This window comes from Engraulis encrasicolus, chromosome 8, assembly GCF_034702125.1.
Source record: "Engraulis encrasicolus isolate BLACKSEA-1 chromosome 8, IST_EnEncr_1.0, whole genome shotgun sequence".
Classification (NCBI taxonomy): Eukaryota; Metazoa; Chordata; class Actinopteri; order Clupeiformes; family Engraulidae; genus Engraulis; species Engraulis encrasicolus.
Genome location: NC_085864.1, coordinates 32497439 through 32512096, shown reverse-complemented (window position 1 = coordinate 32512096; position 14658 = coordinate 32497439). Strand labels below are relative to the sequence as shown.

Below are 14658 nucleotides of genomic sequence, written 5' to 3'. Positions count from 1 at the left end.
ACCCAAATAGCACACATTGCCCCAGTCGGGGTGTTGCGCTATCACCTTCAGAGTATGCTGGTTGTATTTACACAGGAGAGCCTCACCTTGTGTTAGAATAACAACCACCACACACACACACACACACACACACACACACACACACACACACACACACACACACACACACACACACACACACACACACACACACACACACACACACACACACACACATCTCTGTAGCCCCCTCTCTACTAGTGAGGGCCTCCTGGTGTTGCAACCCCTCCACGCACCTCGTGCTGTGATGATTTATTGGTAGGCCAGTCCAGGGGTTAAGTACCAAGGAAACAACAACAGTTCCTCGGATCGACTCTGCTCTGCTGTGCTCTGCCCCTCTGACTCTGCTCTGCCCCTCTGACTGGCTCACACAGGAGACCTTGCACAGGCCACTGGGCTGAAACGAAGTTACGGAAACTGCTGAAGGAGCTTATCGGGTCTTCTGAGGCTAAGTGCAGTGCCAGGGGTGGAGCACTGGTGTTTTTTGACAGGGGGGTGGGGGTGGGGGGGAGATGTGTCAGACGCCCCACCTCTGACACATCTCGTGCTTGAGTCTGCCATCGTAATGGGATATAACTAATGCCTGGTGATTAAGTATAATAGTTGATAAATACTGAGTTTGCGGTTCAGCTTAGAAATGTGCATGTTAATGGCGTTCAGGCCACGGAATATCGTAGAAGGGGCCCCTGCGAGATCGAGAGCCATTGGCAGGGGGCCCACCAAGTGGGGAGGCCCAGGATTCCTGGCCCCAATGCCCCCCACCCTCCGCTCCTCCCCTGTTAAGTACTAAAACGCTTTTTATTTTGTATTACTTTTGTGTAGTGGGTGGCAGGGGACAAGGATGCAAAGCCTAATTATCACAGCAAAAATAAAATAATAAATAAAAAAGCCGTAGACAGTATTTAAAAAGAACAGCTTGAAGGCTGTACTGTGTCGTATGGAATGATGATTAAGGCTCTTACTGCTTTGCAGCGCTTGCAAAACTGTCAATCAGTGGATGTGGTGCAGGGCTGTCTATTAATGCCGCTTGACCTCAGACGGCCTACGGGGCACATTGCGCTGTTACCGTGCCCCACCAGAGGCTGGCTTTGCTGAAGTCAGCTACAGTACACCACTTCATTAGTTCCTGTGATTGCAGATATTATTTTAGAGAGTTGTGGTCTGTCAAAATGGCACGCAGTCCAAACACGCTATGACTGGTTAGTTGGTCTGTCTGTCTTTCTGTCTGTCTGTCTCCCCCCCCCCCTCTTAATTTTTTTACCATGTCCCGTCTTTTTATAATCCCTTTACTCATTTCTGCCTATTTTGAGCAGTTTACAGTCCCCGTCTGTCTCTCTTCTGCCATGTTTTGGGGGATGATATGCAGTAGGTGGTAAGAGGGGGGTTATGTTGACAGAGAATAGGTCAGCGTCATTTGACTGCATGGAGGCTGCGGGTCTATTAAAACACTATCTTTTCACAAGGGCACCTGCATGAATGTCCAATGCCCCACACCCATCCCCTCACCCCTCTCTCTCTCCTTCTCCTTCCGGGGTGACTCAGTGCTGAAGACTGGCTGCCCATGCCTACTAACTTCATCACCAATTACACCCCTATTTAGTAGTCTACAACGTCAGTATGGTCGAGTCCGTTCTGCATCCAAAATGATGCTGCGATACACAAAATGTGTTCGTGTGTGATGGAGGGAGAGAGATTGTGTGCTGTGCAGGTGTGTTCTTTGCTTCAAATATGCTGTGAGTGTATGTATTTGTGACAGTGTTTCCGTTATGTTATGTTTACTGGTCCAATAAAAAAAAATGTGTGTGGGGCCCCGCTGTGGCTCTGACGGCTGAGCACTGGACTGCTACACCGGTGACCCGGGTTCGATTCCCGCTAGGGTAATTTGCTGAATGTGACGGAGGTGTTCTTCTATTCCGCCTCGGGGCCGCAAACCTATCACCTTGTCAACTACATCGGTTCGAGAATGGGAGGCACTGTGCGAGGCCGCTGAGCTGAAGGGCCAGTCCGAAAGCCCAACACTACCGCACTGTATTAAGGCTTCGGGAGGGAGGTTTACTAACGTTCCACGCTACACTCTGCTAGTTGGCCTCCGTTACATGAACCTTCCCCCGAGTCTCTCTCTTTCTCTCATTTCCTGCCTCTCTATCATTAATAAAGGCAAAAAAAAGCCATGAAATATCTTTTTTTTTAAATGTGTGTGGTTGCGTGCTGCTTGCAGCCTACATTGGAGTCCTTTCAAGACGTCCTAGAAAGAGTAGACGGCCATGAAGGAAGAGAAGAGATGACTAGCTGCTAGCTCTTCACTGCCCTCCTGGCCTTTTTATTCAATTTACTGAACAGTTTTCCATCAGAGCGCAGATGAGTAAAATCATCATGTTACATTTATAATATCTCTAGTCTATTTAGTAGAGATGATTCATGCTTTTCTCAGCGGAGTCTAGGTGCTGATTAAGTGCCATTCGTGTGCTGACTGGGGTCCATTTATCAAGAGTTGTGCGAGCCACGCTCAGTTTGATATAACATTACAATATCTCTTTTCTTGCCCAAAGGAAAGTTCTAGAGACCTTTGAGGCAGCCACTGTGAAGACTGAGTTGCACAGATTAGTCACGAAGCCACGTTTTCATCGTAGGTTTTTTTAAATTAAATACTTTCACTTGCACTTTTTTGTGCAGTAGTTGACCTCTAGTGGAAAGGCAGATTTAGTTGTTTTTTGTATCCTCATGGCGAAATAAATAAAGTAGGCATAATTGAACAGTTTTATTAACCAAATTATGTGATTTTTAAAATGTGGTACAAAAATCTAAATAGGCCTACATAAAGTCCTCATGTGCACATTATGATGTTTGAAATGTGCAGCTCTTTTATTGAGAGTCTTTTCTGTTTCGTTTGCATGACTTCACCTTATCAATAAATTGCTAATAAAAAGTCTAACCATCTGACAGATTTCTTTGTTTTGTGTTTTCTGTCCTGCTCTGTGGCCATTATAGTACGTTGTTAGAGTATGCCATTTTAGTCCTTTATTTTCAAAAATGTACGTTGCCCATCCACAAAACTGACCTTTTCATACATTTTTACCAAGTAATAAACTAATTTACTAATTTACACTATGTTTTGCCGCCAAAGATGTCTATTACTGACTGTTCAAAAGGGTGGGCATGGAGAAGAAGTCATGATGAGTAGGCCTACTTAAAATGAATTAAGCTAACTTAAATGTGTGGTGGTGGTGGTGAATTAAAAGGATAACATTTGTGAATGCGTCGCATAAATTCTGGAAAGAAATGACAAACAAATTGGCGTACTCTAACTTTAAACATCCTGCTTTTCGGCTGCTGCTGCTACTGCTCTTGTCCTGTCCGCCTCCAGTGTCTCTCCTCCTGCCTTCCCAGCCTCCTCCTCCTTCTCTTGGGCCTCCATCTGGGCCTCTTCCTGGGTCTTCTGGTGGGCTATCTGACCACCATAACCATGTCTACATTTCTGACATATCATCCTCTCAATCTCAGCACTCTTTGACCCCAGAAGGGCTTTCCCCAGTTCTTTCAGTTTAGCAATCCTGATCCGCTCATCTAGCCATTCATATGCAGGGAGGGCAGGGGTGAGGCGAACACCCTGAGGAGGGGGGATAGAATAAGGGAATCGATTATAGTACTTAAAAACTTGAACTTAAAAACTTGTACTTGAAAACTTATAGCCTAGAACTGCACTCAATGTAGGCCACACTTAAACAGTTGCCATGTAGACTGAAGAAAAAGGCCACCTCACCAGTTTTATCTTCAGTTCTTTCCTCATCTTCTTGCTCCTAACCGCCATACATGCCATCGCAGCCTTGCACTCCGGAATCTTCATCTTCGTCTTCGTCTTCTTCTCACTAATCTTCATCTTAATCTCTGCTAGTTTGTGATGATGCTCCATATCCTCCTCAAGCTGCCTCCGATCGTGTTCATCCTCCTTCTCATCCAGAAGATCTTGTAAGTGCCTTCTCTCCGCCTCCAGCGCATTGAAATGTTCATCAAGCACAGGGCTATGCAGTTCCGTCGGCTTCGCTCTAACGGGATTGGGCTCCCTCTCCTCCTCAATGATCACCTGATCTTCCTTCTGCTCCTCTAGAGGCTCCTCAAGGATCCTCTGATCATCTTCATCCTCCTTCTCCTCCAGAAGCTCTTGCTTCTCTCTGAAGGGATCTGGCTCCTCCTCCTCCTCCTCCCCCTCGCTCTCCAGATCTTCCTCCTGCTCCTCCTCCAGAAGATCTTTCCTCCTCTCCACCTCCAGCTCCAGTGCACTGAAATGTCCATGAAGCCCAGGGCTATCCCACTCCAGATTTGCTCTGACGGGATCAAGTTCCCTCTCCTCCTCCTCCTCCTCCTCCTCCTCCAGAAGATCTGTCCTCTTCTCCACCTCCAGCTCAAGCACATTGACATGTTCATCAAGCACAGGGCTATCCAGTTGCTCCAGCTTCGCTCTGACGGGAACGAGCTCCATCTCCTCCTCCTCATTGATTCCCGGGTCTTCCTTCTGCCACTTAAGAGGATCTTGCAAGCGCCTTATCTCCGCCTCTATCGCCTCTAATATCTCGTCAATCTCGTCGTCAGAGCAGCTATCCAGTTCATCCAGCAGCTTCGCTCCTTTGAAATTCACACTCTCGCTCATATTGCGGGCTGAGGCTGCCATAGGCCTATGTGCCATGAAATGCTCGTCACGGTCTTTGTTGACAGAGCTGTCTTGTTCCTCCAGCTTGGCCCTGTCAAATTTCTCGCCATCACACATAGGCCTGTTGCGATCTGAAGCTCCTAGGTGTTCCACTAATTGCTCGTCAAGGTCTTTATCGACAGAGCCTTCCTGTTCCTCTAGCTTCTGTAGGCCTACCGCGGAATTCTCGCCGTCGCTCATATTGATATCTGACGATGGTAGGTGTTCCATGAAATGCTCCTCAAGGACCTCGGCAGAGCTATCGAGTTCATCCACCGTCGCCCTGGCGGAATGCTCACCCTCGCTCATATTGCGATTGGAGGATCGCGTCAGATAGCCTACTCGTCAATAGCCCACAGAACTGTCCATTTCATTCAGCTTGGCTCTGGTGGGATTCTGACCGTCGCTCATACTGAGGTGCTGCAGATGCTCCGTAGGCCTATGATTAACATAATTTTAGCTGGCAGGATGTCTGTTCTCTTAGAAAAGTCCCTATTTTTCAAATTTCGAAGATTGCAGTGAAACAGCCTAATACAAAATGTAAAGGCACAGAGGGTTATCAGCTGAGCCCATTAATCGCCAGCAGTCTCGTTGTCTCTCGAAAACAAAGGCTGCATGTTCCGAATGTTTTTTTTGTTTGTATGACAACCTCAGAGTCGAAGTGTTCTAACTACACTCCTAATAGGCATTATGTGCAGCCTCTCTGGTGAAGGGTCTTTGTTTACAATTTTACAATGACCCCCACCACACCTAGCCTACATCACAGTCACTGACGTTTTCGGTCTCTTTATGAGGAATGCAGTCAAGTTAGTAGGCATGCCTCTTTTGCGTAAAAGGCCGCTGATGTTTCAACTTCGTGGAGGAAAAAACGTAGGTCTTATTTATTAATTAACTTTAAATAAATACATTAAATGTCATACTGGCAAGAGATGTACCAGAGTGACGAAAATGTGTCCAAAAAGGCATTTTCGCTGTCCTGGGAACTTGGAGGAAGCGCACATCCATGTGATGAATGGGCAAACAGGAAGCATACCTGAACGCTGACTATTGTGTGCAGAGATCTGTGACCTTGAGACTTGCAGGAGGTAGGCCTAAGCCCAAGCTAAGCATTCTCTCTCTCTCTCTCTCTCTCTCTCTCTCTCTCTCTCTCTCTCTCTCTCTCTCTCTCTCTCTCTCTCTCTCTCTCTCTCTCTCTCTCTCTCGCGCGCACACACACACATGCACACACGTATAGTCAAATGACGGTAAACGTTTTAAGGGTTGTGTGCCTTAAATTATCCCATTCCCATATCATCTTTATCTGCTTGTCGTGAACTGAACAACTCTTTACTTTTTTTCTTCTTACCGATGTCGTTGAGTTAGGTACCTTATTAGACTATAGTTGGGTTTTTTTCTGCACATGTCGGCCTATGTTTTAGTGCGCAATTAATTCGACTGTATTAAAATGAGTTACCCTACATTCATCTTTTCTTATCGTTTCCTTTGTTTCTTACGCTTATCTTTTTCGCTTCAGAGCTGAAATATAGGACTATGTTTGCTCTGCAGGAGCTACTCAGTGGCGTGGTAAATATTTAACAACATAGAAAGTAAAAAAAAAAAAAAAAAGATTCCATAACATCCTAGCGCGCGCTTGCTAAAGGGTTACACTTGCATTGGTTTGCGCACGCTGCTCTCTCTCTCTCTCTCTCTCTCTCTCTCTCTCTCTCTCTCTCTCTCTCTCTCAGAGGGAGGACTATGAGAGATGGGGGGCAGGGTTTGGCCTTAGCTAAAATAACTGATTGGCTGCCGGCTGGGTATAGGGATAAAAATGAGTAGTGGTGCTGAGGCAGAGCGATCAGCGCAGCGTAAACCCCGTTGGCTGCGCTCGAGTTGTTGAAGGGCTGCCTGCCTGCCCGCCCGCCTGCCTTGTCCGCCTGCCTGCCTCCCTCCGTGCAACTGACTCTCCAGTCTCTCCCTTCGCGCTGCAGTAGCTGAGCACCCGCATCATCATCGTCAACATCATCATCATCATCACCGCCATCATCATCGCCATCACCACACATTTCCCCGTCACACATGGAGAACTGATCTGTGACTGACAGTCAACATGACGTGTGGCATTTGCTTGGTGATCAGAAGTGTTCGGAGTCGCGGCACCACCAAAGACAACGCAGTTTGATAATAGCACCGCGCGGCGCCAAGGCAAGGCGGAGAGAAGTAGGTCTTGAAACCCCCTTTGGGCACTAAGAAGCGGCCCCCGATGAGCAGCGTCTCTCGCTGGAGCGCACCGCTTGATTAGCCGAGAATGAGAGCGCGAGACAGCTTCTCGGCTTTGGATGCGATATGATCGCATGCCATCATCATCCCTCCTCCTGCCGTTCTCTTGCGTCTCTTCTACCTGTGCGTTCATCTCATCTCTCTCGCGTGTGAGAATCTAATGAATTCCCATCGCCCGCCGTCAGCATGTCTTCGCGGAAGATTTCATCGGAATCGTTCAGTTCCCTGGGCTCAGACTACCTCGAGAGCCCCGACGATGGCGAGTGTCCCTTCTCGCGGGTGTTCTGGAACGGAAAGAGCCCGGTGGAGACGCTGTCCTGCCCGTTCGAGGACGCGGGTATAAAGCGGACTACAAGGCGAAAGCGCGTCAACCTGGATTCGCTGGGCGAGAGTTTACGGCGGCTCACATCACCAACGGTAGGCTCCACGCTCCACGGATGTTGCCCACTCCTAACTTGCAAGCGCACACTTGCTTCTTGCAGTTTTTTGGCTGTTATGGTTTAGAAATATCGAATTATTAATGCGCACAATTTGATAAACCTTGAGTAGCCTAAACCGTAGACTTCAATGCGTCTTGCTGTTGCCTAATAATTGATAGTCTATAAGCACGTTTTTTTCTTGGTAGGTATTCCTACGATATGTAGGAATGTATTATTATAATGGCAAATAAATGCCCACTTCACATTTTCAACCGTTTAAAGTGGCTTGGAATTGCAGTGAAGCATACTTCAAACTACTCGAAACTGAACGTGTTGTTATGGAAACGATGCATCTTTCCACTGTATGAAATTGCATCAGTTTCATTGCTGCTTGGGTGGTTAACAAATAGCATACTTTTCATTATTAGCCTATGTATTTATTAAGGCCTATATTAGGCTACATACAATATCTAATTGGTTGTAATAGCCTTTTGAATTTCAAGTGTTTAAAATATACTAGGGTTAGAGATGTGTGGCATGTGAAAATGGTTTACTGTAATAGGTAAACATTTGCAAGCCCCATAAAACAGAAAATCGATGTTGTTGACGCTTTAGAACTCGCCGCTTATGCGTGACATTTCCAGAGCTTCCACTTCAGGTCGTGTTTGTGTCCGCGTGCTCACCCGTGTCCTGCGGTGGATGAGTGGGTCGGCGCCCATGTGCTTGCGTGGGTGTGTTTTTGCTGTGCTGTTTACAAGTAGCTGGAGCCTGAAGGAGGCCGTGCAGTCAGCTCACCTGTGTGTGTGTGTGTGTGTGTGTGTGTGTGTGTGTGTGTGTGTGTGTGTGTGTGTGTGTGTGTGTGTGTGTGTGTGTGTGCGTGTGCGTGCGTGTGTGTGTGTGTGTGTGTGCGCGCGCGTGAAGGTCCTTGTGTTGTAGGCTACTTTGTCTCTGTGCATAGGCCCTACAGTAGGCATAGATGTAAAAATTAACTGCGGGGCCTCATTTTATTTTAGTGTATTTATGTTATAGAGAGAGAAAACATTGTGTGTGTGTGTGTGCGTGCATGCGTGTGCGTGCGTGCGCGTGGTGTGTGTGTGTGTGTGCGCGTGGTGTGTGTGTGTGTGTGTGTGTGTGTGTGTGTGTGTGTGTTTCAGAGGGAGATGGGAGCGCTCTGTGGGTCGTCGTAACCCCAGCGCGTGTTGACCTAGCCTTAGGTTCAGTCTGCACTGGCCCCCTCTGGCGCATCTATCTCCCTCCAACCTGACACACACACACACACACACACACACACACACACACACACACACACACACACACACACACACACACACACACACACGGATAAACTCACGCTCTTCAACCTGACAGCATTCCAAGAAGCGCCCCAGTGCTGTCCTAACAATAACCTCCAGTGCCAACGCTGCTAAACACACACACACACACACACACACACACACACACACACACACACACACACACACACACACACACACACACACACACACCAGGCTGGGAAAATGTCAGCTGACATAAATAAGAAGGTGTAATGATGAGCCGTGACCTGGAAAGAAAGATGTGTATATTGCAGGAGAGGGAGAAAAGGGAGAGAGGAGAGGAAGACACGAGAGAAGGGAAGTCGAGAGCTACGGCACTATGTTATTGTTGTTACGCCATCATTTATTTGAAGTAGACTAGAGTTGAGGTTAGGGTAGGGTATCATTTTTTTAAGGGAGGGATATTAAGGTGTCCAGTAGCATACAAAATGCAAAATATACAAGACATTTACACATATGATTTCACATAATATTAAACATTTAGTACACACATGCATACATTTAGCCCAAGGCAGATCAAAGGCACACACACACACACACACACACACACACACACACACACACACACACACACACACACACACACACACACACACACACACACACACACACACACACACACACACACACACACACACACAGAGCAGCCAAGTAGTCAAAAGTGAAAAGAGTGAGAAAGTGTCCAAAAGGTGTCCAGGAGTGTCAAATGTTAATGGTCCCGAGGGGAAAAAGAAAGGGACAGTGTCATTGTCACTGTTGTTTTTTTGCCCCATTTTTACTATTAGGCAGCAGTGGTCATCCTCTAATCTGTGGACAGCCATTACTCAATTCACTGAATTCTGATACCAAAGTATATAATCTAACAGGTACAGTATGGACGTGGATGTGTATGGTTGTGATTTGTATGACTGGGTGTGTGAGATTTGAGATTTGTACGTACTTGGGTACGTGGAGATGCGTGGTTGGTGGGTATATATGTGAAAGTGTGAGGCTTTTGAGTACTCTGCACTGTAGTTATATATTGCTTCACTGAAGAAATTGTGTTGTTATTGCTATAATGACACATGTAAAAAATCGGTAACACTTTATTTTAGGGATACATCTATTAGCAGTAATACATACATTGTTCCTGTACAAGTAACTTGTAAGGCATGTACAAAGCAAAATCAAACATTTGTAAGGCATGTATTTGCAAATGTCTTGTTCATGCACAATAAGGGATTTATTACCAATTTAACCTTAGTAAGGACCTAGTAGGCCTTAGCATTTGCTTAGTACATGCCTTACAACTTATACAGGCATTACCATTGTATGTATTAGTGCTAATAGATGTATCCCTAAAATAAAGTGATACCAAAAATGTAAAAAATGTCATAGCCTATTTGAGGTGGAATGTCTGATATCTGTTGAATAACAGACTGGAGATAGTCCACCCCTGCCAGCACAGGGAGGGATTCAAACATACTCAAGAGGTGCTGATCACTGTGTTAGAGGTGATGCAGTACTGGGGAAAAAATGGAAAATATAATTGACAAAAACAACACTAGTCTACTTGTTGGTGTTGGTGTACTCGGTGTTCCTTTCAGGAAGAAGGCTCATGAATATTCTCTTGTGGCTTAGCTTGAGCATAATCCCCAGTGCTGAACAAAAAAGTGACTCTTTTCTTGAAAAATTGTTTGTACACTCCTTCGGATTTTGTCTTCTTTGAAGTCTTTTTTTTATTCACTCACTCAATGGCATGATGGCGTTATAAATATTCTGCCACATATTTGATCAAACCCTACATCAGTGCAATCACTTTGCATTAAGTGCATACTTAGAAATAATGCATGGGATGCTTGTATCATCCTTAACGAAGGTTGAGATCTTGGCTTCAATAAGTAAACACACTGTCACATGGACTGTACATGATCCAGTTTAAGATCAGGGTAGCTCATGGTGATGAGAACAACGTGGGGGTCAGGTCTGGGTGGCATAAATCCAGCAGCCGTAGTTGTTAGTATACGTGTGCAGTGGCATGCACTACATGTAAACTCTGCACACCTGAAATGAAGTTCATTTTCTTGAGACTGAAATGAAGAGACATACTATCACAACATATTTCCTAAAATCTTTTTTAAGGCATTGGTCCCAGTTATAAATTAACTATTACCAGAATGGCCAAGTTGTAATATATTATTTACAAAAGGCTTTGCGCCAGTAGTTAGGCACTATCTTAGTAAAAAAAAAAAAAATCTTTTTAATGACAGTGTTCCAATGGCGTAAGGGTGTGCAGGGTGTGTAGGCTACAAAGCAGGCAGTATTAGAGATTAAAGTGCTGTGACTAAAGGTATTTATACAGTATTTATCTGATGAAACATTCTGAATGTGAATGTCTAGGTATCTGTTGTTACAAAGGACACCTATGACTACACTGCATACAAGGCGTCTAGTGTCCACCTGCTTGTGCGTTGGTGGTTCTAGGAAGGGGGATAGTCATGAAAGATCGGTAACACTTTATTTTAGGGATACATCAATTAGCACTAATACATACAATGTTAATGCCTGCATAAGTAACTTGTAAGGCATGTACTAAGCAAACGCTAAGGTCCTTACTAAGGTTAAATTGGTAATAAATCCCTTATTGTGCATGAACAAGACATTTGCGAATACATGCCTAACAAATGTTTGATTTTGCTTTGTACATGCCTTACAAGTTACTTATACAGGGACATTGTATGTATTAGTGCTAATAGATGTATCCCTAAAATAAAGTGTTACCGAAAGATCTTGGGCTCTCTGCCATCTAGATAAGGCGATAAGTGAAGGCAGAAGGCACACAAGACAGGGCTTTTACTTTTTTTATTTTTCTTAACCCGGTCTTCAACTCGGGCTGTGGATATTGTGTGACCAGAGTGGTGAGTTCTTATCACGGCTTACCATGATGGGATATCATGGATAGGCGGCACAAAGAGGGAACAAAAATCAATGTGGCCGGCATGGAGTTTGTACCCGTTGTCTGTGTTTCTGTCAGTTTAGATAAATGGCACTTGTTCTTTCTGCTTCTCTTGATGAAAACACACTTGCCCGTCACACACACACACACACACACACACACACACACACACACACACACACACACACACACACACACACACACACACACACACACACACACACACACACACACACACACACACACACAATCTTTCCCTTTCTGCACGTCAGTGGTGGACAGTAACGAAGTAAATGTAATTCGTTACTGTACTTAAGTAACATTTTCATACTTTCATACTTTACTCAAGTATTTTTATTTGGTAAGACTTTATACTTTTACTTCACTACATTTCAAAGCGAAATTTAGTACTTTCACTTCGTTACATTTACAGAAACACTCGTTCCTTACTCGTTCCTTTTTTTTAAATTATTATTTAAGGCGATAGCCTACACGGCAGGTGAATTCATTGATGTTTAATGCCCTGGTCAAATGAAATCTGAGATTTCGCGCTGGTGTGAAGAAAGTGAAACTGAATCCGATTGGCAGACTCGGAGATTCGTCATTGTGATTGGTTGTAATATGTCACGTGACAACAAGCTCTAATGTTATTATTTTTAGAAGGGAAACAAGCAGAGCCAGACCACTGATATGGCCACTGTTGCGACTTGTGAGACGAATTGAAATAAGAAGAAATGGTACTTAGACTACTAGTAACATGCGGAAAGCACAACAAAACAATAAAGCAGGCGACAATAGCGTTGTTAGAGTGTATTAATCTGCACGTCGTATTCGTTGTGAGGGGGGAGAGGTTTAGCTCGCAGGCTGCACTCGCCTGACACTTTGACGACATTTTGTTAAATAGGCTTCGCGTTTGAACTGAATAATTCGCGAATTGATACTTATTTAATGTACTGCTTATTTGACTTACTGTGCTATATATGTGTTGTGGCTTACAATAGAGTCACATAGGCTAATTGCCGCTTTTGTAGCGTGTTGGTTTCTTGAGTCAAGTACACACAGGATGCCTAAATATCCTGCTTATTCCAAACCATCCAGGCGCACAACTCCGTGATAGCCTTCTTTCCCCTCAATACATTGCAGTATTTTCTGATGTAGTTGGGGATAAATTACTTGTCTAATAGACTCCCCTGTTAACAAAAAAATGATTTGCTTCAACATTATGGAAAAAAGGCTTGTGTAAAGGGTTTGTATACATGAGGATTGCCTTGGCCACCACATGTTGCAAAGTGAGGCTGCATGCAACATGTATCCTTTCCCTAAAGTCACGTCAGTAGGCTACAGTGGATATGAAAAGCACTGGCAAAACCACCAAAGTGAGGTTGTAAAAAAACAACAGTAACAGAGTAAAAAAAAAAAGTGGACTTTGGCTAAATATTGGCCCAGTGATGTGCACAGGCACAAAATGATCAGACAGATAAGTGTTCCAATGAAGTTGTATCAAGTAGGCTATTGCAAATCATTGGCATCTTGCAAATAGAGACCATTACAAGTATATGAAGATGTTCCTATCTTTAAAGGTAGCCCTAGAATTGCAAGAGGTCTGTTTGTCCATACATAGGCCTAAGCCGACATTAACATAAGCAAACACTACATAATAATAATAATAATAATAATAATAATAATAAGAAGAAGAAGAAGAAGAAGAAGAAGAAGAAGAAGAAGAAGAAGAGGTCTACCAAAACCATAATTATAACAAAAATTAGACATAAAGTACTTTATAGGCTACTCTAACTCCTTGCTGTCACAAATAAGTAGGCCTATACTGGACTGTAGGCCTGCGGCTGGGGGGTATTGTAGTAGTTGTTCTAATAGGCATATAATACATTTCAGCCTAATCATTCTTAATACGAATGGCCCTTTCATGTGTTATTTTGGGCATGTTAGGGTCAGTATTAAATGTTTAGAGAGGTAAAAATGAACTTCTGATGCTATAACATCCATGGACTTACTCCACAGTGTTTCTGAGGCCTGTTATGGCCTAGTTCTAACATGTTGGTATAGCCTATGCAAATCAGAGGATAGTTAATTAGGCCTAGATATGACCAAACTAGGCCTACAACACTTAAATATTAAAATTGCACCAAAGGCTTCATTTTTAAGTTTTTACTTTTTATTTTTAATACTTAAGTATTTTTGACGGCAGGTACTTTTGTACTTCTACTCAAGTAAAAAAGTGAGGTGAATACTTTTACTTTTACTTGAGTAGTTTTCAATGCAAGGTAACTGTACTTTTACTCAAGTACATAACTGGTGTACTTCGTCCACCACTGCTGCACGTACTATACAGTGCGCACACACATTCTCGTGCATACGTCTTACAAATATATCCAAAAACACGCGCTTGCACACACACACACACACACACACACACACACACACACACACACACACACACACACACACACACACACACACACACACACACACACACACACACACACACACACACACACACAGCCTACATAAAATTTCATTTTTATCTTTCTCTCTGTGTCATACTATGCACATACGCACATTCCCATATGATCGTCACACAATTTTGTGCTCACACTCAATTTTGTGCTCACACTTTACAATATGTTTTAATCTTTGTCACCCTCTCTCTCTCTCTCTCTCTCTCTCTCTCTCTCTCTCTCTCTCTCTCTCTCTCTCTCTCTCTCTCTCTCTCTCTCTCTCTCTCTCTCTCTCTCTCTCTCTCTCTCTCCCCCCCCCCTCTCTCGTGGTTGAATGTGCCACTCTTTGGCCCATCTCATCCTTTTAGGTGCTCAAGTGGCACTCAAGGTACCATTCAGTGCACCAGCTGCGCCCTAACACAGCCCTGCTGTGTGTGTGTGTGTGTGTGTGTGTGTGTGTGTGTGTGTGTGTGTGTGTGTGTGTGTGTGTGTGTGTGTGTGTGTGTGTGTGTGTGAGAGAGAGAGAGAGAGAGAG

At 44.4% G+C, this 14658-nt stretch overlaps 2 protein-coding genes across 2 annotated transcripts in view; one reads left to right on the top strand and one right to left on the bottom strand.

Annotated features, from left to right (window-relative positions):
• Positions 1–3330: 3330 nt before the first annotated feature.
• Positions 3331–5323, bottom strand: LOC134453640 (cilia- and flagella-associated protein 251-like). Its single transcript, XM_063204425.1, has 2 exons — positions 3800–5323; positions 3331–3646 (listed from the first exon to the last, which is right to left on the bottom strand). Exons 1-2 carry the CDS (start codon positions 5030–5032, stop codon positions 3347–3349), a joined length of 1533 nt encoding a protein of 510 aa, XP_063060495.1. The 5' UTR covers positions 5033–5323; the 3' UTR covers positions 3331–3346.
• Positions 5324–7035: 1712 nt separating this feature from the next.
• Positions 7036–14658, top strand: part of gucy1a2 (guanylate cyclase 1, soluble, alpha 2) — a 128995-nt gene continuing 121372 nt past the window's right edge. Inside the window, exon 1 of the mRNA XM_063205492.1 lies at positions 7036–7396. Coding sequence (XP_063061562.1) covers positions 7166–7396 — 231 coding nt within the window. The 5' untranslated portion in view covers positions 7036–7165. The remainder of the gene's footprint in view (positions 7397–14658) is intronic.

Coding starts and splice junctions, on each gene's coding strand:
- LOC134453640 (XM_063204425.1), bottom strand. CDS start 5,032: ATGAGCGAGGGTGAGCATTCCGCCAGGGCGACGGTGGATGAACTCGAT. Junction 3,647..3,799: donor AAGAACTGAAGATAAAACTG/GTGAGGTGGCCT, acceptor CCCCCTCCTCAG/GGTGTTCGCCTCACCCCTGC.